This window comes from Peromyscus eremicus, chromosome 2 (assembly GCF_949786415.1).
Source record: "Peromyscus eremicus chromosome 2, PerEre_H2_v1, whole genome shotgun sequence".
Taxonomy (NCBI): Eukaryota; Metazoa; Chordata; class Mammalia; order Rodentia; family Cricetidae; genus Peromyscus; species Peromyscus eremicus.
The window spans coordinates 134,900,467-134,925,080 of NC_081417.1; the positions used below are offsets into that span (position 1 = coordinate 134,900,467).

The 24,614-nt window shown below is 45.9% G+C and overlaps 1 protein-coding gene across 3 annotated transcripts in view; it reads left to right on the forward strand.

Moving 5' to 3' along the window:
* The window catches only part of Rhbdl2 (rhomboid like 2), a 66,131-nt gene that overhangs the window by 1,887 nt on the left and 39,630 nt on the right, over positions 1-24,614 (forward strand). For 2 of the 3 annotated variants that reach the window (XM_059254924.1, XM_059254925.1), the window contains exon 2: positions 1,422-1,520. In XM_059254924.1, coding sequence (XP_059110907.1) covers positions 1,422-1,520 — 99 coding nt within the window. Of the gene's footprint in view, positions 1-1,421; positions 1,521-19,101; positions 19,366-24,614 lie in introns of those variants that run through there. The other variant, XM_059254926.1, reaches the window with a different exon arrangement.

A 24,614-nucleotide genomic window follows, 5' to 3' on the forward strand; every position in this document is an offset into this window, starting at 1 on the left:
TGCTTTGATAGTTACTCTGTGATCCTTTAAAACATTGAGCATGCCTCAGAATATTGGTGCTTTAACAGAGGAAGCTATAATTTGCATATAATAAGTGCTTCAAAACCATACATTCCTTGAGAATAATAAGGAAGCCTTATTCATCTGTGTTTCCCCATTACCCACACAGTGTTTGAATGCAGCAGGGAATAGGCACAGAATAAATATTAGTCAAATGAATAAATGGCAATTATTATTCTATCGCTGATAGAAAGCTGATAGACCACATTGCTGAACGAGGGTGGTTGCAGATGATTCAGAAGCCAAACAAGTAGGTGGTATATCCTATTATATGTTGCAGATGACAGCGGCCCAACCAGAGGGAGGTGGATGGGCTGCTCTGACAGGATGGAAACTCAGTCCTTATGAGGTCACCACACTCCAGGTCAACTTTGTTGTAACTTATACAGACACTTGACTAGGCCTGTACATGCATGCACCCCACACACGTAATTGAGTGTCTCCATGTGTAAGGCATTATGCTATCAAGCTTTTGTAGTTGTAGATACTTTGGTATAAAAAGAGGCTTGCTTCCTGCCCTCTAAGGTTTTTCTAGTCTGCTAGAGATGACAGCTACTAATGAAACAGTCACAACAACAAATACCTAATTATAATCTGTGACAAGCACTGGGAAGGAAAAGAACAGGATGTGAGAACATACAGCTGGGAGGCTTAACCTGTCCTGGAGTCAATGAAAACTGAAGAAGCAGAGTTTGAGTTAAGAACTGGAAATGAGTACCAGGTAAGTAATTGAAAAGAGGGCGCTCGTCCAAGGAGAGACAGCATATAGAAAAGCCTATGATGGAATCCAAACCAAAAATATTGGAGGAACCAAAAACGTCTCAAGCCGCTCTAGAAAGACCATGAATGAATTCAGAGAGAAAACAACTAGAAATTTGTAGTCAGATTTACATGTGAAAAGATTCCTGGCTACACTATGGAGAACAGGTTGGAAGAGATGAGAAATACATGAAGGAGATAACATTTTTTTTTTTAAAGACGGTATTGAAGCCAGGAGTGGTAGCCTGTAATTCCAGCATTTAGGAGGTAGAGACAGGAAGATCAAGGCTACCCTCAGCTACCTGGCAAGTTAGTGGGCTGCCTGGACTGTAAGACTTCGTTTCAAAACACAAAATCAAGCCGGGCAGTGGTGGCGCACGCCTTTAATCCCAGCACTCGGGAGGCAGAGCCAGGCGGATCTCTATGAGTTCGAGGCCAGCCTGGACTACCAAGTGAGTCCCAGGAAAGGCGCAAAGCTACACAGAGAAACCCTGTCTCGAAAAACAAAACAACAAACAAACAAACAAACAAACAAAAAAACCCATAAAATCAAATCTCCTTACATCTATACCACTTGTGTCCCTCCCTCTCCACTAAAATAGGTAATGGACCTGCATGCAAGCTCTGGAAGAAAGCAGCTGGAGATAATGAGGGAAGGGAAGAGAGGAAATCAACAGAGCTTTGTGCATCTCAGTGTGGAGGCAAGGAGTGGCGGGGTTTGCATGTTACTGCTAGGCTTTTGATTTTCGCAGAGCTATTCCATGAGAAACTTTGTATACATGGGTGCATGCACGAGTGTGTGTGTGTGTGTGTGTGTGTGTGTGTGTGTGTGTGTGTGTGTGTGCGTGCACACATGCCAGCCACAATACACATGTGGAGGTCAAAGGACAATTTATGGGAGTTATTTCTCTCCTCCTACCACGTGGGGCCCAAGGATTGTCTTGTCAGGTTTGGTGGCAGGTGCCTTTCCTCACTGGGCTATCTCACCAGCCCTTTTATTTCTTGAGACATGGTCTCACTTGGATGGCCGAGTAGGATGACTCTCATCTGTAATCCCAGCACTTGGAATGCTGAAACAGGTAAGAGGATCAGGAGATCAAGACCGACCGGCCTCAGTTACATAGCAAATTTGAGATTAGTCTTGGCTACATGAAACCCTGACTCCAAACAAAACCAGACCTTGTCCAGGCTGGCCCTAAACTCACTCTGTAGTCTAGATAAGCCTTGAATATATGATGCTCCTGCCTCTACCTCCTGAGTAGCTGGGGTTAAAAGCCCATGCCACCAGGCCAAGCTCCTTTTGAGAGTCAATCTTCCTGTATACCCAAGCCTAGAACTCACTATCTAGGTGTGGCTGGCTTTGAACTTGAGGCAATTCTATGGATTCAGCTTCTTGAGTAGTGGAGTCACACCAAGCTCAGCTCTTTGAAGGCTCTTTTTTAAAAGATGTATTTATTTTAAGAGATTTATTATATGTGTCTGTATATTGGCCATGTTTGTGTTGGTACCTGTGAAGGCTAAAAGAGGAACCTGGGTATTCTTAACCACTGTGCTATCTCTCCAGTTCCTATCTATGAATGTTCTTAAGTGAATAAAATTTAAAAAAAAAGGACAGTAATCGAGGTGTGGTGGCTTATGCCTATAACCCCAGCACTTGAGTCAGAAGGACCTTAAGTTTGAGAGTAGTTCTGAATACACTGATAGACCCGGTCCCAAACCAAACTGGATGTGGTAGCACATACTTGTAATCTCAGCACATGGGAGGTGGAGACAGGTGGATCAGAAGTTCTGGTTCTGAGCTACATAATGAGTTTGAGGCCAGCCTGGGCTACATGAGACCTTGTCTCAAATGCAACAAAACAGTAGGTTGGGAGTGTGGAGGAGGTGGCTCAGCTGGTAAAAACACTGCACAGACATGAGGATCTAAGTGCGGATTCTCATCACCCACATCAAAAAGCCTCGTGTGGCCAGGCGGTGGTGGCGGCGCACGCCTTTAATCCCAGCACTTGGGAGGCAGAGGCAGGTGGATCTCTGTGAGTTCAAGGCCAGCCTGGTCTACAGAGCTAGGACAGCCAAGGCTACACAAAGAAAGAAATCTTGTCTCAAAAACAAAAAAAGAGAGAAAGAAAGAAAGAAACAAAAGAAGGGAGGAAGGAAGGAAGGGAGGGAGGGAGGGAGGGAGGGAGGGAGGGAGGGAGGGAAAAAAGGAAGAAAAAGAAAAGAAATTGAAACACAGAGATAGCCACACTGTGTGGTGAAATCCTGTGGTCTTAGCTACAAGACTCAAGCAGTGGATCACAAGTCTAGGATCCTGCCTAGACTGAAGAGGAAGTGAGACCAGCCCAGACAGTTTATCAAACCCTGTGGAAAACAAACAAATAAGACACAAGTGGGCTGGGATACAGCACCAATGCTGGAGAATTGCTTAGCAGGGTCTAGGCCCTGGGTTCAGTTTCTATTACCATAGCGTTAAAGAGGAAGAATGGACGGAGTTGGGAGTTCAGAAGGCAGGACGATTGTGAATGCAAGGCTAGTCTGGGCTACATAGCAAGACTGTGTCTGGAAAAAAAAAGTTAAGGGCTGGAGAGATGGCTCAGCAGTTAGGAGCACTGGCTGCTTCTCCAGAGGACCTGGGTTTGAGCCCCAACACCCACATGGCAGCTCACAATTGTCTAAAACTCCAATCTTTGGGGATCTGATGCTCTCTTGTGGTCTTGGTGGGCATCAAGCATGCATGTGGTGCACAGACATATATGCATAGAATAAAATAAAAGTATCTGCTCACATAAATTTTGTTTTGTTTTGTTTTTCGAGACAGGGTTTCTCTGTGTAGCTTTGCGCCTTTTCCTGGAACTCACTTGGTAGCCCAGGCTGGCCTCGAACTCACAGAGATCCGCCTGGCTCTGCCTCCCGAGTGCTGGGATTAAAGGTGTGCACCACCACCGCCTGGCTAAAAATTTTTTTTTAAAGTGAAATAAATAAAAGTGTAAGCAAGGCCTGCCTGGCAAAGCCAATGCAGGGAGACTCAGCGAGGCAACACTGACTGCAAGAGGGATCTAAAGCACTAAGACTGAATTCATTAACAATGTAACAGTAAAAGACATAACTTAATGACCTTCAACAGCCTTACACTAAACAAATGGCAGCTACATACGTGCAGACATCTTAAAAATATGCAAGATGGCTCAGTGAGAAAAACTACTTGCTATGCAAACCTGATGACTTGAATTTGATTCCTGGAACCCATGGAAGAAGGAGAAAAGTTGTCCTCTGACTTCTGCGCATGAACTGTGACATGCATGGGTCAGCACTCACACAGGCACGTCATACACACACACACACACTGCTAAAAAGAAAATCATACAAAACAAAAACTATTATCTTAATATGTCAAAAATGCTTTATTAAATTATATTTATTTAATTTTTGTATTGGTTTCTCTAAGTATGTCAACGGGCATGTTGCATATTATAGCAGTTGTGTGGAAGTCAGAGGACAATCTGCTGTAGCTGGTTCTCTCCTTCCCGCTTGTGGTTGCTGGGGATGGAATTCAGGTCATCTGGTTCGGTGGAGAGGGGTCTTTATTTGCTGAGCCATCTCAGTGGTCCCAGCTCCCCGACACAGACTTCTGTGTCACCATGGAGGAGGGGTGAATAGAGAGTTAATAAATGATGATGATAAGTAAAAGAGAGAAAAAAAGGCAAAAGAAAAATGTATATTGCTGAATGCCATGAAAGTTCCAGAAGCATGAAGTGAAAACGGAGTAATGACCTGGTAGCAGTTGAGGTGCGTCCCTATAGTGCCTTCCTATTGTATACTACTTCCCTGCCCTCTGTATGGCATGGCAGTGTATGGCACAGGACTGTAGCTTGTCTTAGGCCACCAGAGGTCACTCCATCTCCCTCTGTCACAGGGTACGGAACCCTAGGTGCCACGGTGCCTTGGGCTTTCTTTCTGTGGCTCCTGGGCTATTCTGTGCCTCTTTCTCTGAGCTGGTGTGGTCGCTGCTGGAACAGTTTCTATCATTATTGGGGAGTTAGCTCTCTCCTTTCTGCCAGATTGCCAGGTGACATGGTTAAAACTCAGAGGAAGGGACCAAGCAAGTGTGGATTCAAATGCCAGCTCTGTTACGCGCTACTTTGTAAGTCTAGGGCAGTCGTAACCTATTCGAGCTGCACTTATAAAATGAACCTGGGGAAGCCGGGCGGTGGTGGCACACGCCTTTAATCCCAGCACTCAGGAGGCAGAGGCAGGCGGATCTCTGTGAGTTCGAGGCCAGCCTGGTCTCCAAAGCGAGTTCCAGGAAAGGCGCAAAGCTACACAGAGAAACTCTGTCTCGAAAAACCAAAAGAAAAAAAAAAGAACCTGGGGCTGGAGAGGTGACTCTGTGGTTAAGAGCACCAGCTGCTCTTCCAGAGCACCCACGTGGCAGCTCACAAAGGTCTGTAGCTCCAGCTCCAAGGAACCCTGATGCCCTCTTCTGGAACCAAGCACACACATGAAGCACAGACATACATGCAGGCAAAACAGTCAAACACACAAAATAATAATAAAATTAGAAAAAAAATAAACTAAAAAATAAAATGAGTCTGCATTACCAGTGTCAGAATTAACTGGATGGTGTATCTCAGATGGTTAGGATGACTCATATTTTGTTTCTTTCATTATGTCTGTTCTGGGATTGAACCCAGGACCTTGTGCATACTGGGCAAATCTCTATCACAGAACCTCATCCCCAGCCCCTCTGCTCACATTACGAACTGGGCAAGAATATTTTTGCACAGTGCTGACACTAATGTTCAGTTAATTTTCCTTTACTTCTCAGTCCCCAGCTTTTATACATTTTCTTTCTTTCTTTTTCCCCATATAGCCCTCAGTGGCCTGTAATTCACTGTGTAGACCAGGCTGGCCTTGAACTCACAGAGATCCTCTTGCCTCTCCTCGAAAGTGCTGGGGCTAAAGGCATGCACCACCACAGTCAGCATTACACTAACACACACACAATTTAAAAAAATAAAAAGATTGAGAAGACAGCTCACTGGTAGAGTACTCATCTTACATGCAGGAAGTGTTAGATTTAACTCTCAATAAAGAAAAAAAAAAGCAACTGGAATTCCCTCCTTCACACAGCAAGGAGCCGAACAGACATCCATAGGCACAAGTTTATCTGGATTCATCAGCTTATTGTCATAACTTGGTCAAAGGGAAGTTGGACACAAGGCAGCTTCAAGAGCCATATCATTCTTTACCACTGACGCCATGGTAACAGTAAAAGTTGTGGAACAGGCCAGGACTAACGGGAACCATGATGACTCAAATGATCAACCAACATTGCTCCACGTTCCCCAAAGGTCGGAGCGTCTGCACAGATGGTGAGGTCTTAGGAACCACCTGGGTAAGAGCCACACTGGAAATACACTTGCCATCGCATGAAGCCCGTTACTGGGTTAATTGAGCGGGACTTTGGAGAGTACATCTCTGCATCTCTGAGATTACTTGGGGTCTGAGGATGCCTGTCCATTGCTATGATACTTACCAAATAAGCAGGAAACCATGGGTTCATAACACTACATAAACTGGGTAGGGTAGTACAGGCCTTCAATCCCTGTACTGGAGAGGTTGAGGGAGGGCCATTAGAAGTTCAATGTCATCCTCAGCTACACAGGGAGGTCAAAGTCAGTCTGAACTACAAGAGACTATGTCAAACACAAAACAAACTAAGTAAAACAAAACAAAACAAAACCTACCTGAAAGAAATTCATATTCGAGTGGAGACCTGAACAAACCAAGCTGTGTCTAAAATGTGTAGACCAGGCTGGCCTTGAACTCACAGAGATCCTCTTGCCTCTCCTCGAAAGTGCTGGGGCTAAAGGCATGCACCACCACAGTCAGCATTACACTAACACACACACACACACACACACAATTTAAAAAAATAAAAAGATTGAGAAGACTTTTTTCATCATTATTACTGAGACAGGATCTTTTTTTTTTTTTTTTTTTTTTTTTGGTTTTTTCGAGACAGGGTTTCTCTGTGTAGCTTTGCGCCTTTTCCTGGAACTCACTTGGTAGCCCAGGCTGGCCTCGAACTCACAGAGATACGCCTGGCTCTGCCTCCCGAGTGCTGGGATTAAAGGCGTGCCAGGATCTTTCTTATGTGTACTTCAGGCTGACTTTGAACCTGTGATTTTCCTAGGTCGGCCTTGTGAATGCTATGATTACAGGTGCACCATACTAAACCTGGACCTTCTTTTGTTTGTTTGGTTGTTTTTGTTTTTGTTTCTGAGACAGGGTTTCTTTGTGTAGCCCTGGATATCCTGGAACTCTGTATTACCTTGAACTCACGGAGATCCTCCTGTCTCTGCCTACTTAGTGTTAGGATTAAAGGCGTGCACCACCACCGGTCTAAACCTGGCTCCTTTAATAATTAACACAATCCCAGTCTTCCTGCAAAGTAGGGTAACCAGGCTTCATTTACCTGAGGGTGTTGAGGGATATATTTAAGTTCCCGCTTACTTTCTGAGTTCTACTTCGCAGGTAACGTATACACCATGAATCTAGTAAGACTCTTTGTTAGTTTACTTTTAGTATTTTTTCCCTCCTTCAATCATAAGCTTGAAAGATAACACTCATATTTTCCCAGATGTAGAGTAGGCAAAATTCACTTAATTTATGAGCAACCTGTTGATAGATGATGAGGCGACATCCTGCCTTCAGGGTACAATCAAAACAGAACTTAAAATAAAAAATTCTTGAACTGGATCAAGCGTGGTGGCTCATACTGTCGCCCCAGTACTCTGGAGGCTAATGCAGATGTTTGAGCTTGTGAGTTTGAGGCCAACCTGGGCTATATAGTGAGTTCTACCCTAGTATGGACTATAATGTAAGACCCTATTTCTTTCTTTCTTTTTATTTTATTTATTTAATATTTTTGAGACAGAGTCTCACTATGTAGCTCTGATTGGCCTGGAACTCAAAATGTAGACCAGGCTAGTCTTGAATCACAGACTCAGCTGACAACCTATTTCAAAAATCAAAACCAAATAAAACAAAACAAAAAAGAGCAAGGCAGGGTGGTGCTTGGGAGAGTGAGGCAGGAGGTTTAAGAGTTCAGGGCTGGGTGTGGTAGCTCACCTCTTTTGGCCTCCTAGGCAGCTGTACTCATATGCAGGTACCCACTCCACAGACTTATATACATACACATGAATTAAAAAAAATAAAAAAGGCCCTGCAGTGGTAGTGCATGCCTTTAATCCTAGCACTCAGGAGGTAGAGGCAAGTGGATCTCTGAGACTTTCAGTCCAGTCTACAGAGTGAGTTCCAGGACAGCCAGGACTACATAAAGAAATGCTGTTGTGTTGCCAGGAGTTGATGGCACACACCTTCAATCCCAGCACTTGGGAGGCAGAGGCATGTGGATCTCAGGGAGTTCAAGGCCAGCTTGGTCTACAAAGAGAGTTCCAGGACAGCCAAGACTCTTACACAGAGAAACCTTGTCTCAAAAAACCAAAAACCAAAACCAAAAACAAACAAACAAACAAAAAAACCCACCAAAAAACCAACCAAACAAACAAAACCCCCCCACAAAACCACAACTCCTGTTGTAGAATATTATTTTAAGGTGTGTTGTGTTTTTGTTATGTTGCATTTGTTTAACTCTGTGAAGCTATGTTATTTTGCCTGACTAAAACACCTGATGGTCTATTAAAGAACTGAACAGCCTATAGCAAGGCAGGAGAAAGGATAGGCGGGGCTGGCAGGCAGAGAGAATATATGGAGGGAGAAACCTGGGAGGAAGAAAATAGATGGAGGAGTGAGAGGAGTAAGTAGCCAGAGAAGGAGGAGGACTTCAAGGGCCGGCCACCCAGCTACGCAGCAAGCCACAGAGTAAGAGTAAGATTTACAGAAGTAAGAGAATGGGAAAAGCCCAGACACAAAAGGTAGACGGGATAATTTAGGTTAAGAAAAGCAGGCTAGAAATTAAGCCAAGCTAAAGCCGGGCATTCATAATTAAGAATAAGCCTTTGTGTGTGATTTATTTGGGCGTTGGGTGGTGGGCCCCCCAAAAGACAAAAAACAAACAACAACAAAACTCTGTCTTGAAAAAAAAGCCAAAAATCCCAAAAATAAATAAATAAATAAATAAATAAATAAATAAATAAATAAATAAATAAACAAAAAAATATTTCAGGGTCATCTTAGCTATATTGTGAATTCAAGATCAGCCTGGGCTCCATGAGCCTCTGCCTCAAAATAAGAACAAAAACAAAAATTCTTTTTTCAAAAATACACATCTATCTTTCTACCTACCTGTATAGATATAAAGACATATATGTGTGTATATAAAAAGTTTCAGAAATTATCACAGGAAAACTAGAAATAATATCAAAAAACATAAAACCGTTCAGTTTTCCAACAGAAGCTACAAAGTATTAGCTATATGAAAATGGAAACACTAAGTGTACACAATGAATGTCAAATAGCTAGCATGTCAGTAACCACAGGAAAAAATAATACAATAAATTTTTTTTTAAAAAGATTGACATGTAAAGAACTACTGGGCAGAGGAAAAGAAACCCTTTCTCTGCTGGGCTACAGGCAACTGAACTTACACAGAAAAAAGCCTGATTGAAGAGTTAGCTCAGAGGTCAAGAGCACAGAGGATTGGGGTTCAATTCCCAACACCCACGTGGCAGCTAACAGCCTCAGTCCCATGGGATCTGATGCCATCTTCTAACCTTCTTAGGCATCAGACATGAACATGGTACATATATGCAGACAAAACACCCATACACATGAAATAATAAAATAATAATAAAGAAAAAGGCCAAGTCAAAGAAACTCTGGAGAGGCAGTTGCTATGGCGACGACCTATAAAGGGTCAGGAGACTCCTGGTCCAACCTATGTCTTTTCTCCACTCAGTAACTTACCCTCATCCTCAGAAGTGCTGTCTTCTTCCTTAATAAATTTTATTTCCATTACTGGCTCCTGGTACAATTCTGCAGGAACCTACATCTAGGTGCACACACACTAAAATGAAGGTTCCCTAGTGTGGTGGAGCACACCTCTAATCCCAGCACTTGGGAGACAGAGGCAGGTGGATCCCTGTGAGTTGGAGGCCAGCCTGGTCTACATAGAGAGTTCTAGGTGAGCCAGGGCTACATAGTGAAAGTTTGTCTTGATTTAACAAAGAAATAAAAATGGTAGATAGTTCCTAGGGAAGGACTCTGAGGTTTATTTCTGACTTTCACATGTGGGTGTGCGCACACACACACACACATTTTGTTGTTCTTAGGTCCTTGCCTTTAACAGTTAGGTCATCTCTCCAGCCCTACATACATTTTTTTTTAAACTGACTGTCTTTCCAAATTCTCTTTGATATGTTTTGGTGAAAATATGTTAGTTTTTTTTTCTTTTGTAGTGTTGGGGAGAGAACACGGGGCCTCCAACATGCCAAACAAGCACCCTGCCACTAAGCCACACCCAAACCCAAAGACGATAATTTGGGGGATGTGTGGGCCAGGGTTCCATATGTTGCCCAGGCCACCTTCAATTTCTTGATCTCAGGGGGTCCTCCCACCTCCGTTTCCCAAGTGCTGGGATTACAGACAGTGCACTATGCCTGACTCTGAATATAGTCATTTTAATGTAGTTGGGTTTGTCAATCATTTCCTTAATAGAGTGCTCGGCGTTGAAGTTCTTGGAAGAAGCTGTGTCTGTATTAAAGATCCCACAGACTGACCTTGGCTGAGTAGAAAGAACATCATGGTGATTGTGGACACTTGGGAGCCTTCTATGCCCTCAGGGCAAGTCTGGTTCCCAACGCTTACTCCTGTTTTCTGTCCTCCCAACCAACAGGATTCTTTACATTCTAGCAGAAGTCACTCTTAAGTCAAAAGAAAACTTCTTTACATTTTAGCTACCCTTCCTTCCTTCCTCTCTCCCTTTCTTCCTTCTTTCCTCCCTCCCTCTATCCCCTCCCCCTTTTAAAAAATATATAGATCAGGCTGGCCTCGAACTCACAGAGATCTACCTGTCTCTGCCTCCCAAGTTCTGGGATTAAAGATGTGTTGCCAACATTCTTCCTTTCCTTCCCCTCCCCTTCCCTCCCCTTCCTTCCCCTTCCTTCTCCTTCCTTCCCCTTCCTTCTCCTTCCTTCCCCTTCTTTCCCCTTCCTTCCCCTTCCCCTTCCTTCCCCTTCCTTTCCTTCCCCTTCCTTCCCTTTCCTTCCCTTCCTTTCCTTCCCCTTCCTTCCCCTTCCTTTCCTTTCCTTCCCTTCCCTTCCCCCTTCCTTCCTTCCTTCCTTCCTTCCTTCCTTCCTTCCTTCCTTCCTTCCTTCCTACTGAGAAAGAGTCTCGTATAGCTCAGGCTGTTGTCCAACTCTCCACGCAGTTGTGGATAACCTTTATCTTCTGATTCTTCTTTCTCCATCTCCCAAATGCTAGGACTGATGTGGGCCAGTGGTGCTGGAGATTGAATCTGGGGCTTGCTGTATGCACTAGGTAGACAATGTTACTCCCAACTCAGAAGCAGCAAGCACTCTAGCAACTGAACTACATCTTTCTCCTTCTCTCCCTTCCTCCCTCCTCTTGTTCTTCTGTATACTGGGTTTTCCATGAATTGTTAGTGTATCATACTTCATAAACAGAATGTCTTTGAATTATATATGTATATAATGCTACAACAGGCTTGACAAAAATGAAGAAACTCTAGAGAGACACCTGGGTCTCTCAATCTATCAACTATTAAAACAACGGACCCCAAGAGAATGGGAATGTCCCCCAGAATCTCATGCTGGGAATAGGAAAGGACCCCAGGCAAGGCAGAGCTTGTCTCCCAGAGATTTCAAACAGCTGGACAACTTGTCAGATCACCTTACAGGATGAGCCTGAAGCCCAGACACTCCTTGGTCAGTGGTGGGCAGGACCACACCTTGACCAGGATTGCTTAGACGTGCATATCCAGCTCTATCATATCGGCTCTATCAGATTTAAACTCGGCTCTATGAGATTTAAACTTGGATCTCACTTTAGCAGTCTGAAGACTTGAGAGCTTTGCTGGCTCTCTCTGTCTCCTTACCTATGTGTCCACTTTGAATAAATTCAAACACCAAATGGTGCCAAGGGGAGACTTGACTCTTGGGTTCAAAACCATTCCATCTCCCAGTAGGAACACCTCAACAGATAGTGTTGTTTGATTTGACCTGGGGCTCCAGTGAATGCAGAGAAAGCTTTGCTCTTGAGAAACACACAACCTTTGACTCGGAGAAGAATGCCACGAATGCTCCAAATCTCTTGAAGGCATCATGCGGGCGCCTCTATAGCACCTGCTCCAGGGTTCCTGCAATTCCAGACTTGCTGCTTTCAAGGTCGCCTGCCGCAACAGAGTGCCTCTTTCTACTGCACAGTCATGTTCTCAGAAAAGGGAAGGCACTGGTCTCCCCTTGGCCAAATGTTCCTTTTTCCTGGTCCAGTGTCTGTGAGCGGTGCTGGTCATGGAGGATGTTGGTGGGGTGGGAAGAGGCAGCAGTTCTTGGAGAGAGGGTAGGCTTCTAGGAACCAGATGGGCTCAGCCAGTGGCACCTACCTCCTTCTCTGGTCTTTGCTCATTGCTGTTGGAAACAGTGAAAGCTACCCAACCATTTGTAGAAAACTCAAAGGGAAATTTCAAATAAGAAAAGGCCCCTTGGGTCTCACTCAGCGTTGGCCGGACCCTCAAGGATTAGGTATGGCTGGCACAGTGAAGACTGGTTCATTGGCTCCAAAGAGGTAAGATCTTGTTGAATTCACCATAGCTCACTATCAGCCTCTGGACTTCACAAGCTTGGTCACCTGATCCCCATTGGTGAGATTTCTAAGGAACTGATACCCAGAGCCAGCAAGATGGCTCGATGTGTTACGGCACTTGCTGCTGAGACTTGAGTTTTGATCTTTGGAGTGTACAAGATAGGAGGGAATCCACTTGCTGGTTGTCCTCTGACCTCTACATTTGTGCTGTGCATGAGAGTATGTGTGTGTGTGTGTGTGTGTGTGTGTGTGTGTGTGTGTGTGTGTGTATGTTTTGAGACAGTGTTTCACTGTGTAGCCCTGGCTATCCAGGAACTTGTGTGTGTGTGTGTGTGTGTGTGTGTGTGTGTGTGTGTGTGTGTGTGTGTATGTTTTGAGACAGTGTTTCACTGTGTAGCCCTGGCTATCCAGGAACTTGCTCTGTAGATCAGGCTGGCCTCAAACTCAGAGTTCCACCTGCCTCTGCCTCCCGAGTGCTGGAATCAAAGGCATGCGCCATCACCATCCACTTATGTGTGTGTGTGTGTGTGTGTGTGTGTGTGTGTGTGTGTGATTTTACCAAAGAGACTGGTATATAAGGGGACTGGGGAAATGGCTCGGGCTGCAAAGTTCTTTCCTTACACCTGAGTTTGAGTCTCCAGCACGCACATAAAAAGCTGAGTGTGGGGGTGCGTTCTTGTACCCCGGCACTGAGGAGATGGAGATGGGCTGACTCCTGGGGCTCAGTGTTCAGCCAGTCTAGCAGAAGTAGAATCAAGAGCTCCAGGTTCAATGACAGACACTATAGAAAAGAATAAAACAAAGAGTGATCGAGGAAGACACTGGACATCCACCTCTGGCCTCTGCATGCATATGTACGTGCATGCTCGTGTACCTGCACACCCAATGTTCACACCTATGAACTTGTATGCTCATATACATCACACACATAAAATAAAATAAACCGATGCCCAAATCCTAAATGAAAATGTATCAACTTAAAATGTTTACTGTGAATGCATTAGCCTTCCCAAAATCTGTTTTGCAAACACCTTTGAAAATCCCAATTTGCTGGGCGGTGGTGGCGCATGCCTTTAATCCCAGCACTCGGAAGGCAGAGGCAGGCGGATCTTTGTGAGTTCCAGGCCAGCCTGGTCTACAGAGCAAGATCCAGGAAACGTGCAAAGCTACACAGAGAAACCCTGTCTCGAAAAACCAAAAAAAAAAAAAAAAAAAAAAGAAAAGAAAGAAAGAAAATCCCAATTCAACGTCAAGCCCAGTTCTGGTTCTGACTGGTATGGAGACAGAAATAGGACTTTTTTTTTTTTGCTTCCTAAGGGCTCCCTATCTTGTGTATGCATTGGCTGTAGGTAGATGCTTCTCTGAAATCACATGGCCAGTTCTTTACCAGGAAGTAGCCTGTTCCACATGAAATCCTAACAAAGGCTGGCTGCAGGACCTCTGCAGATGAAACAACCACTCTCTGCCATGTAGTTTTGGGACCTGTTGCCTCCCGGTGCTCTTGGATCCTTCCCCAGCTGCTGACAGGGTGCACACAGCTGAAATGACTTCCTTCAGAGAGAGTCTGAGGGATTTTTCTTCCCCCACTTCTTTTTGGTGAATGAGATCATGGGATGGTTACTGCAGTGCCTTGGATAAGATCACAAACTGATAAGGTCAAGCCATGGCTCACAAGGTCTGTGCAGGCAGTTAAGACACATATTTAATTGTATGGACTTGTTTGTGAAGTTCCTCGAAAATTGCAGGCTGACATCTGGGAAAAGGGGACAGATGGTACTGGGAGAAAGGTTACACCAGATGCAAAGGCCATACAGTAGAGGAGAAACAGCACACGTTTGAATCTTAAGCACGGTTCATTCTTAGCTGAAATGTCTATATAAAAGGATTATTATCGAGGGCCAGGGATTTAGCTCAGTGGTAGAGTGCTTGCCTAGCAAGCGCAAGGCCCTGGTTCGATCCTCAGCTCAAAAAAAAAGAAAAAGAAAAAGAAAAAAAAGGAATATTATCGCTATAGGAAATCTTCACAGCAAATGTTAATTGTGCTGGAATTCTCGACTCTCAGAAACTGAGAGACTTGAACAAGGCTCTGGAGTGAGAAATCCCTTTTCCTCCTCGTGTTCCCTTAATTTGCTGTTCTTGGATCGTGCCTCACAACGTTCTTTCTTCCTTCCCTCCCTCCCTCTTCTTCTTCCCTCCCTCTCTTCCTTGTCTCCGTCCATTCTCCTCTTCTTCCTATTTCGAGTTTTCACTGTGTGTAAGAGCTCGGTCTCCAGTCCCAGCAGCTAAAGAGTCAGCGGCTCCATCTGAGCGTTACTGTGTTGTATGATTGTACTAAGTTATTACTCGGGATGCTCCCCAAGTCCTTAGTGGCTCATTCCAAAGGGCCCTGGCTCCCGCTGCTTGTTGCCCCTTGACGGGATTCTGGTGTTCCTCTGTGAGCCTCGTTTCCTCATTGCCTTGGTCACTTTTCTTACGGTCACCTATGTTTTGGCAGTGACCCTTTCTCCTGCCTCCCCATCAGCTCCCATCCTCTAACGCCTGGCAAGTAACTTGTGCCACTTACTTCGAGAAACAAGAAAAAAGAAAAACAAAGGAGTTGACTTAAGTCTCTCATATGTAGGTATAAGATCTTTGTAAAAAGCCTCAGCCATCCATCTCTAGTGCCCAGAGCAGCCCATTCTACTCGGTGGCCCGATTCTCATCCACTTTCCCTCCATCTGAGTCTTGCCTGTCTACTGAGTCCCTGCTGTGGTTGGGATGCTTAGCTCTGGTCTCTGGCCTCTCTTCTAGCTTTCCCTTGCCACATCCTTGGCACGTTCCTTGTCGGAATACCTTGGTTTAGCTAGAGTTTTCCTGCCTGGCCCACAGTCAGGGCAAATCTCTCTCACCTGCCAATCCCACAGCCGCTCAGACCCTACCAAGTAAACACAGAGACTTATATTGGTTACAAACTGTATGGCCGTGGCAGGCTTCTTGCTAACTGTTCTTACAGCTTAAATTAATCCATTTCTATAAATCTATACCTTGCCACATGGCTCGTGGCTTACCGGCATCTTCACATGCTGTTTGTCATCTTGGCAGCTGGCAGTGTCTCTCTGACTCAGCCTTCCACTTCCCAGCTTTATTCTCCTCCTTGTCCCTCCTATACTTCCTGCCTGGCCACTGGCCAATCAGTGATTTATTTACTGACCAATCAGCAACACATTTGCCATACAGAACATCCCACAGCACCTTGGAGTTCTGTCCTAGATCCTCTTTTTTTTTCTCTGGTTTCTCTCCCTGTGTGAGCTCATCTCTTCTGTGGGTTCCCTCGCCATTTCTATGCAAATTCTCCCCCTTTAGATAAGCTTCATTACATAGCTTTCAGTGGTTAGAACTCACTGTGTAGACCAGGCTGGCCTCCTAGTCATGGAGACCAGCCTGCCTCTGTCTCCTGAGAGCTAGGATCAATGGTGTGTGACACCACACTCTCTGCAACTCTCAAATCTCTATTTTTCTCAGTGGTTTGCTGCCTCTTGAGACCCCCATCCATTCTTAGTGTGATCTGTGCCTTGAGGAGCAGCAGCCAGTGAGAGGAATGGGGACCAGCAAGGTGGGAGGAGGAAGAGGTCAGGGCATCATTTCCCTGGTCCTGCCTGCTCCATCAGTGACTGTTTCCTCTGCAGCAACCCTTACAACCTTGTCTCCAACTCCGCCTCAAACTGAGTTCACTAAACACTGCTGCTTTCTGTCCCTGGAGAGCCAGAGGATGGTTCCTGGATCTTCAACAGCTCTTAGCTGCTTCCTTTCCCCTTCCCAGATCTCTGTAAAGACTTTTACAATGATTCACTTACTTATTATGTAATGTATGTGTGGCTGCATGAGTTTATGTGCACCATGTGCATGCAGGTGCCCTCAATGGTCAGAGGGCACCAAACCCCTTGGAACTGGGGTTCCAGGTAGCCGGGTCCTGTTTGGTGTGCTAAGAACAGAATCTGTTTCCTCTGAAAGAGCAGTAAGCACTCTTCACCATGGATCATTTATAACAGTCTTATTCATTAGTTTTCTCTTCATTCTGGCTGAATGTACCCTCCCTCTCCTTCCTGTTGGGCCCCTCAGTGATGCATGGGTTATCTTTCCACCGAGTGACTGCTTCCTGGGCCTTTGCACAGGTGTTCTTGAATACACAAGTCCAGAACTGAGTGAATTCCCTTCAGTGGTGCTTCCTGATTAGTACCATACAATCTGGTTATTCAGGTTTGAACCCTGGTGTATTAGTCAGGGTTCTCTAGAGTAATAGATAATGGCTGCCTATGAACAGAAGGTCCAAGAATCCAATAGTTGTTCAGTCCACCAGGCTGGATATCTCAGCTGGTCTTCAGACCCTGGAAGACTCTGGAATTCCAAAGAAGCAGGCTCTAATGCCAGCGAAGGAATGGACTTGCTAGTCAGGGTAAGGGCAAGCAGGCAAAGAGAGAGGCTTCTTTCTTCCATGGCCTTTGTGTAGGCTTCCAGCAGAAGGTGTGGGGCACATTAGAAGTGGGTTTTCCTACTTCAAAAGACCTGGATTAATGATGTCTTTTTACTACCTCAAAGATCCAGACTAGAAGTGGATCTTCCCATTTGAGATGATTTAATTAAGCAAAAATCCCTTACAAGTGTGTCCAGCCATTTTGAGGTTTTAATTAATTCCAGATGTAGTCAAGTTGGCAGCCAAAATAGCCATCACACCTGGGATTCATCCTAGCTAGCCAGACTCCTCCCTTAGACATTAGGTTCATCACTGCTACAATGTTCTTATTTATTCTGTGTGTAGGGGTGTTCTGCCTGCCTGCATGCCTGGTGTCTGTGAGAGCCAGAACAGCATGTTGGATTCCCTGGGACTGGAGTTACAGATGACTGTGAGCTGCCATGTAGGTGCTGGGAAATGAACTTAGATCCTCTGGAAGAGCAGCCAGTACTCTTAACAGCTGAGCCATCTTTCCAGTCCCCAGTGCTACAATCTTAACATTTTTTTTTTTTGCTTCTTTTCTTTCATGTTACATTGCTATGTATTAAACACAGGGCCTCACACATGCTGGGCAATTGCTTGACCTCTGAGATAAATATATCCAGCTCTCTCTCTCTCTTTTTTTAAGACAAAGTCTTATCATGTAGTCAAGGCTTACCTCAAAATTATGATCCTCTTGCCTCCACATCTCAAGTGTTAGGATGGTAGGCATGTGCCACCATACTCTGCCTTCCTCTTAACACCTGATTCTGTCCCTTCCCTTCTATACTACTGATCAGTGCCCTGGATTAGGAATCCATTATCCAGGGAATCCAATATTCTCCTGCATCTGCAGATATCTCTCTCTCTCTCTCTCTCACACACACACACACACACACACACACACGTACACGGTCTACATACAAGCAAGCAGGCACACACATATACACATAAAATTAATTAGTTATTTTGTTAAAAAAAAAAACTAACCAGGGCTTGGGGATTTAGCTCAGTGGTAGAGCGCTTGCCTAGCAAGCACAAGGCCCTGGATTCGATCCTCAGCTCCAAAAAAAACCCCCCAAAACAAAAACCTAGCCAGATGGCGGTGGCACACGCTTTTGATCCCAGCACTCAGGAGGAGACAGAGGCAGGCGGATCTCTTATGAGTTCGAGGCCAGCCTGGTCTACAAAGGAGTTCAGAATAGCCAGGACTACACAGAGAAACCCTGTCTTGAAAAACCAAAAACCAAACCAAAACAACAAAACTAAAATGCCACCTTAAGGTGAGGGTATAATTCAATGGTAGAGCAGCTGCCTGGCATGTGTGAGGTCCTAGGTTCCATGATCAGCACAGAAAATAAATCCAATCTGAATCTGACTTCATGTTTGACATCCTCTTTGAGTCTCTCCGTGCCTGTGGTGTAAAGCCTGAGTAGTTCCCAGCATGCCTTGCAAGCCCTTCCTGGCCTGACACTTGCTCATAATTCTAACTTCAGTGGCTTGTCTGATATGTCATCTCTGGGAGCTTTTTCTAGAACTCTTCCACACAGGGAAGTCCTCCCCATCTTGGGCAAACCTTCAGCCGGAGTACTCCGTTCTTTGTCTTGCTAGCACAGTAGCAGGGCAGACACCAGCTTAACCTACTTCCTCGCTACCAGGACCTGGCACAAGGCCAGTCGTCCTCAACGTACTTTAAATGGATAATCAGAGACCGGCAAGCCCGTTGCACCAGGGCGAAGGCACATCCAGTCTGCGGGCAGAACCTAGGAGCCTTGTGACTAAACTTCTGTCCAGGGCCATTGAGTCATTTTGTGGAGTACCAGGCCTTGCTCACACTAGAGTGTGATCCAGGACAATCCCATGCAAAGTAACTGAGAGCTCACAGTGCAGGCCTTTCCCAGAGAGCTGAGAGCAGAAGGCCGGCTGAGTCACGGACAGGAAGGCAGGACCAGGAGGAGGCATGGATAGCAGCGCCCAGGAGGGAGGGCAGGGCGGCTGTCACAGGCTCCCTGGCACAAACCCAAGTAGGAGGAGGCCAGGACTCATTCATCCAGGGCCAGCCCAGGAGAGACTGCCTAGCAGGCTGGCCCAGCCTAGGCCAGGCCACTAGGCGGAGAGGGGATTTCCTTCGGCTCCCTCCCGCTTAAGAACCTGTCTGGACGACTTTAGTTCAGGGAGAGCCGAGGAGAGAGCCTGGCAGGCTGCAGCTCGAGCCAGCACGCCGCTCGGTTTGCTGTTTGAAGAGCAAGGTCGGACCGCAGTGTGGGACGGCTGTGCCTCGGCCTCCCCAGGTAAGGTGCAGGGCTTGGGGCTGGGCGGTGGGAGGCTGAGTGCTGAAACTGGAGGCGGGTGGCCGGAATTCCAGGCATGAAATAAAGCTGGTGACCCGACCGATGAGGGGAAGGAAGGGTGCTGCTTCCAGAATCTACCTTCCGGAAGAACCTAGAGTGGCCGCTTCGGGTTCTGAAACTTTCCAAGTTGGCAGCGCTTTGTCAACGTTTGGGGAGGTGACCAGGGGTTTAACCCTGCTCCCTTACTGTTCAGCCACTGCCGCTCGCTTCATGACTTTCTCGGATTGTCAGGATTTATTTTTATTTTTGGCGGGAGGAGTGCTGGCGTGTGTGTGTGTGTGTGTGTGTGTGTGTGTGTGTGTGTGTGTGTGTGTGTGTGTGTGTGTGATGTGTGTACTATCGTGCCAGATACCACTACTTAGCTACACCTGCGACCAGACCCACAGGTAGGGTCTCTGCCTCCACCTGAGCCGGATCCTAGCCTGTGCTTCCCTAACCTCTGCCCCTGCCCCCAGGACTGAGGGGAAGACAGTCTCTCCACTTCCAGCAAGGCAGCTCCCCTGGACTGTTTCCTCCTTCCTGGGACAGGCACCTGAGGGATTTCCCTCAGTCAAGCCAGCCTTCGTTTACCAATGTTCAGTTGTTTACTCGTTAGTTGAGCGTGTACTTCAGTTGTCTGGAGAGAGGAGCGTGCCATTTCTCCTCCTATGAACAAGAACATTGAAATTTCTCCGCACACATCTACCAGCTGACAGGCAGGCAGTGGGGCATGGTGGGAAGTTATGTAGGAGTCATAGAGAGGCCTGGATTCATAACCCACATCTCCTATTTACTTCCTGGGCCTCTGTGTCCGCATCTGTACGATCACAGTTTTTGTTTTGTTTGTTTTGAAAGATAAGGAACTGTCGGAATCAAGGCCGGGCTGGGTAGCTGACGCATCATGCTTTCTCCTTCTTTGTCCTCTTTCAGCCACTCCTCCCTAACTGCACTCCGTTGCTGCAGGCTTGTAAAGATATAGAAGACAAACCCTGGCCTTGACAGAACCTAGGTGGCTTGTAAACTGAGCTGAACAGTGGAGGCAGGTGCTCTAGAGAGCTGGAGGCCAGAAGGTGTGAAGCAGAGAGGAGACCAGCTTCCGGCTGAAGGTATAAACACTGGGCCAGGCCTAGGACCAGACCCTTATGTTGTGGTTCTGACTTGGGAACTGCCAAAAACATTATTCTCCTCCCATATTAAAAAAAAAAAAAATTCTCTTTTATTACCTTTTTTTTTTTTTTTGAGATAGGATCTCACTATGTAGTCTTGGCTGGGCTTCAACTCACTATATAGATTAGGCTGGCCTTGAACTCCCAGAGATCCTCCTGCCTCTGCCTTCCCAGTGTGCCACTACTCCCAGCCCTCCCTTCCCATTAAAAATTGTTTGACAATTTTGTACATTCATAAAATAAATAGTAGTCATTTTCACACCCCCATTCCCCTCCCTCATCCCCATCCCCCTCCCTCATCCCCATTCTCCTTCCTCATCTCATTCCCCTCCCTCATCCCCATGCCCCTCCCTCATCCCCATCTCCCTCCCTCATCCTTCTCTATCCCACTGGTACCCTCAATGAATCTCTCTTCTACTTCAAGTGTGTGGCCACTAAGTTTAATTAGAGTTATTTGTGGAGTTGGGGTGGGGGTCGTTCAGTGTCAAAGAGACAGATTATCTGTGGCACACCACTGAAGAAAGTGACATGCCTTCCCCAAAGGTGGTAACTGTCTATAATCCCTCAGCCCCAGTTGGGTCTGAGAGCTCAGCCGTCTAAAATGCATCACCTTGGGCTTGTGCACGCCTGTCATCTCAGCACTCAGGAGGCCGAGTTCAAGGTCAGTCTGGGTTACACAGAGCTTGCCTCAAATGCCAAACCAACCAAACAAAAAGACATTATTTCATGAAATCATAACCATACTATACTACTCTCAACCCCATAGGATTTACCTAAGGCCACATGGCTAGTAAATAATGGATCTAGAGTTCAAATTTGGAGATCAGACTCCATGCTATCCACTCAGTTCCTTGTTGTCTTTTGAGGTCTGTACAGAGGGCAGAAAGGGAGGTGTCATCATCCCCTAACTACAAAAACACCAGCCTTTTCCCTTCTCTTCTGGGCTCTTTTATCCAGGTGGGAGGAGACACGTCTGGAGCTGGTTGGTTGGTTGGTTGGTTCATTCATTCATTCATTCATTCATTCATCCATTCAGTGCTTTATCTGTCCCAGGAGACCCAAAAGTTCCAAAAGGGCAGTGATTATCCTGGCATGATGATTCATGCCTGCAGTCCCTGCATTGGGTGGTGGCAGCATGCATATTTGGGTGAGTTTGAGGCCACCTTGGGCTACATAGCAAGTACTAGGCCAGCTAGGGCTGCACAGCAAGACCCTGTCTCAAGTGAACAAAACCAAAACGACCTGGGCAAAGCAAGGAGCAGGGATGGTGTTTCTATCACAGTTACACAAGCAGTGTGTCTTCTGTGTTCTTGCTGTAAGAATGTTCAGTGAGTCATTTGTGACCAATGAAGCTGACCAATATTTAGTGATACATTCCTTGGACTGTGTAATAGGGATTCAAAATGGCTCAAACAGAAGTCTTGATGCCCACAGTCTGTTAAGGAAGCAGTTACAGCACTAAGAAAACATCCCAGACACAAGCAGAGGTTGCTAAGGGGCCTTACATGGGCACTCACTTCTGCTATGTCTGCTGTGTTCGAGCCCCAGCACCTCCACAATGCTAATATATGGCAGGGCTTTGAAGAGGAGATGGAAAGGGACTTACATTGGGACAACAAATTGGGAGGGAAAATGTTCCAACAGAGGAGACCTACCGCAGAGTGGGAACCCAACCTGCTCAGGCTCAGTATGACCTCAGTACGGGTGTGGTGGGGGGAAAGCAGGAACTGAGATTGGCTGGAGATGTAGTTCAGTTGGTAGAGTGCTTGCTTAGCACACACAAGGCCCTAGGTTCCATCCCTAGTGCTGTGTAAATAAGGAGTAGTGATGAGTGCCAATAATCCCAACACCCAGGAGGTGGATACAAGAGGATCAAATCCGAGGCCATAGCCTCAGCTACAAACTGTTTGAGGCCAGCCTTGGGTACATGAGGCCGAGAGGCTGACAAGAGGGTCAGTTGGTAAAGTGCGGGTTGTGTTAAGTATGAGGACCTAAGATTGATCTCTGGAACTCTTGTAAAAGCTGCGTGTGGTAACGCATAATTGTAATCCCAACTCACAGCTCTAGGGGGTGGAGACAGGAGGATCCTGGGGCTCCCTGGCTAGCCAAAGAGCCTCTCAGTGAGTAGCCACGATGTCACTGTCACTTGCTGTTCCTGACTGTGGATTCAGTGTGATCATGTAATCAGCTACTTCAAGCTCCTGTTGCTGTGGTTTCCAGCCACGAGTAACTGAACTCTCAGACTGTGACAAGGGAAACATTTCCTCCCTGAAATGGCTCATGTCAGGTATTTTATTACAGTGAGTAACTAATAAAGGCAGTGAGAATCGACTGGACTGGTATGGTCTGAGTGTTCAGTAAGCTTTTTTTTTTTTCTGTGAAAATCCTTAGACTAGTGTCTGGCTCATAATTAGTATCAATGAGTAGACTGAAGTAGAATCAGTACTATGAACCTGTAGTAAGGCATAGCTCCCTTCCCTCTACTCACCAAATCTCTTTTGTTTGCTCTTTCTCAGGAACAAAGCAACCTCTGGTTATCTTTATAAGCTTTTCTGGCTTCTTTCTTTCTCTCTTAAGATTTATTTATAGGAGTGTTTTGCCTGCATGTATGGATGTGCACCATGTATATGCATGTTGCCCATGGAGGTCAGGAGGAGTTGTTAGATCCCCCGGAACTGCAGTTACAGAAGAACAGCATGTACTCTTAATGGTGACCCATCTCTCCAGCCTCAGTGTGCAGTCCAGGCTGGCCTCAAATTCATGATCCTCTTGTCTGCCTCTTTAGCACATCCTACCAGTGTGTGACACCACAACTGGCTTGTTCTATTTTTATGAGACAAGGCCTTACTATGCAGCCAAGGCTGGCCTTGAATTCTAAGTCTTCCTGCCTTGGGTTCCAGAGCACTGGGATCACAGACATGCACTAACACACCCAGCTTTCCAGCTGTCCTTCTAGATATTATGCTGCAGAAAGCCTGGGGATAGGTAGAGGTGTGATCATCTTTGGAAAGACAGAGAGAAAGAATGAAAAGATAGCTGAAGCTTTGGAGATGTAACTTGGTTGGCCGGGTGCTTGCTTAGTAGGCATTATGTATATACATGGAGTCCTGAGTTCAATCCCCAGCACTGCATACACTGGGCATGGTGGTGCAGGTGTAATCCTAGCATTTGGGGGCAGAGACAGAAGGATTGGAAGTTCAAGATCATCATGAGGAGTTTGAGGTCAGCCTGGCCTATATGAGCTGCTTTTTTTTTTTTTTTTAAATCCAGTCTGGGACCCCAGCCAAAGGAATGGTGCCACAAAGTTAGGGTGGGACTTCCTTATCTCAATGAACTAAACAAGAGAGTCTCTCACAGGCAAGCCCCAGAGGCTTGTCTTTGGTGATTCAAGTTGACAGTATTAACCTTCACACCATCCTTTTACAGATGAAGTACCTTTGCTGGGGGTATAGCTCAGTGATATAGCACTTGCCTACCATTCTAAAAGTCCTGGGTTCCATCCCCACAACTTTAAAAAACAAAAAGGTTTAGTACATTGCTTAGGTTGCAGAGCTATTAAATGATGAAATCAAGGTTTGTATTCAGGTCCTTTGGATTCCTCTGGAATTTGTGTTCTTAGCATGTAAGTCTGTTAATTCTAAGATCCTTTGGTCTTTATATATTGTAAAATTGGAAGCAAGAAGAGCCAATTTGGGAGGTGGAGATAGGAAGATCAAGAGTTCAAGGCCAGCCTTGGCTATGAAGCCATAGAAGACCTTGGGCTACATGACACTCTTTCTCAAAACCACAAAACAAAAATGAAGTCTGGTGGTACAGGGTAAGGATCTCAGCCACTCAGGAGACTGAAGCAGGTCAAGGTCAGCCTGGGCAACTCTGTCTCAAAAAGTTAAAAGAGAGCTGGAGATATAGCTCAGTGGTAAAGTGCTTCTTTTGTATCACGAGGTCCTAGGTTTGATCTCTAGAACCCTTCCAGAAAGAGAACAAGAAAGGGCATAGTGTCTTATGGGATTCAGGGGCAAAACCGTGGGTGGACAGCATACATGG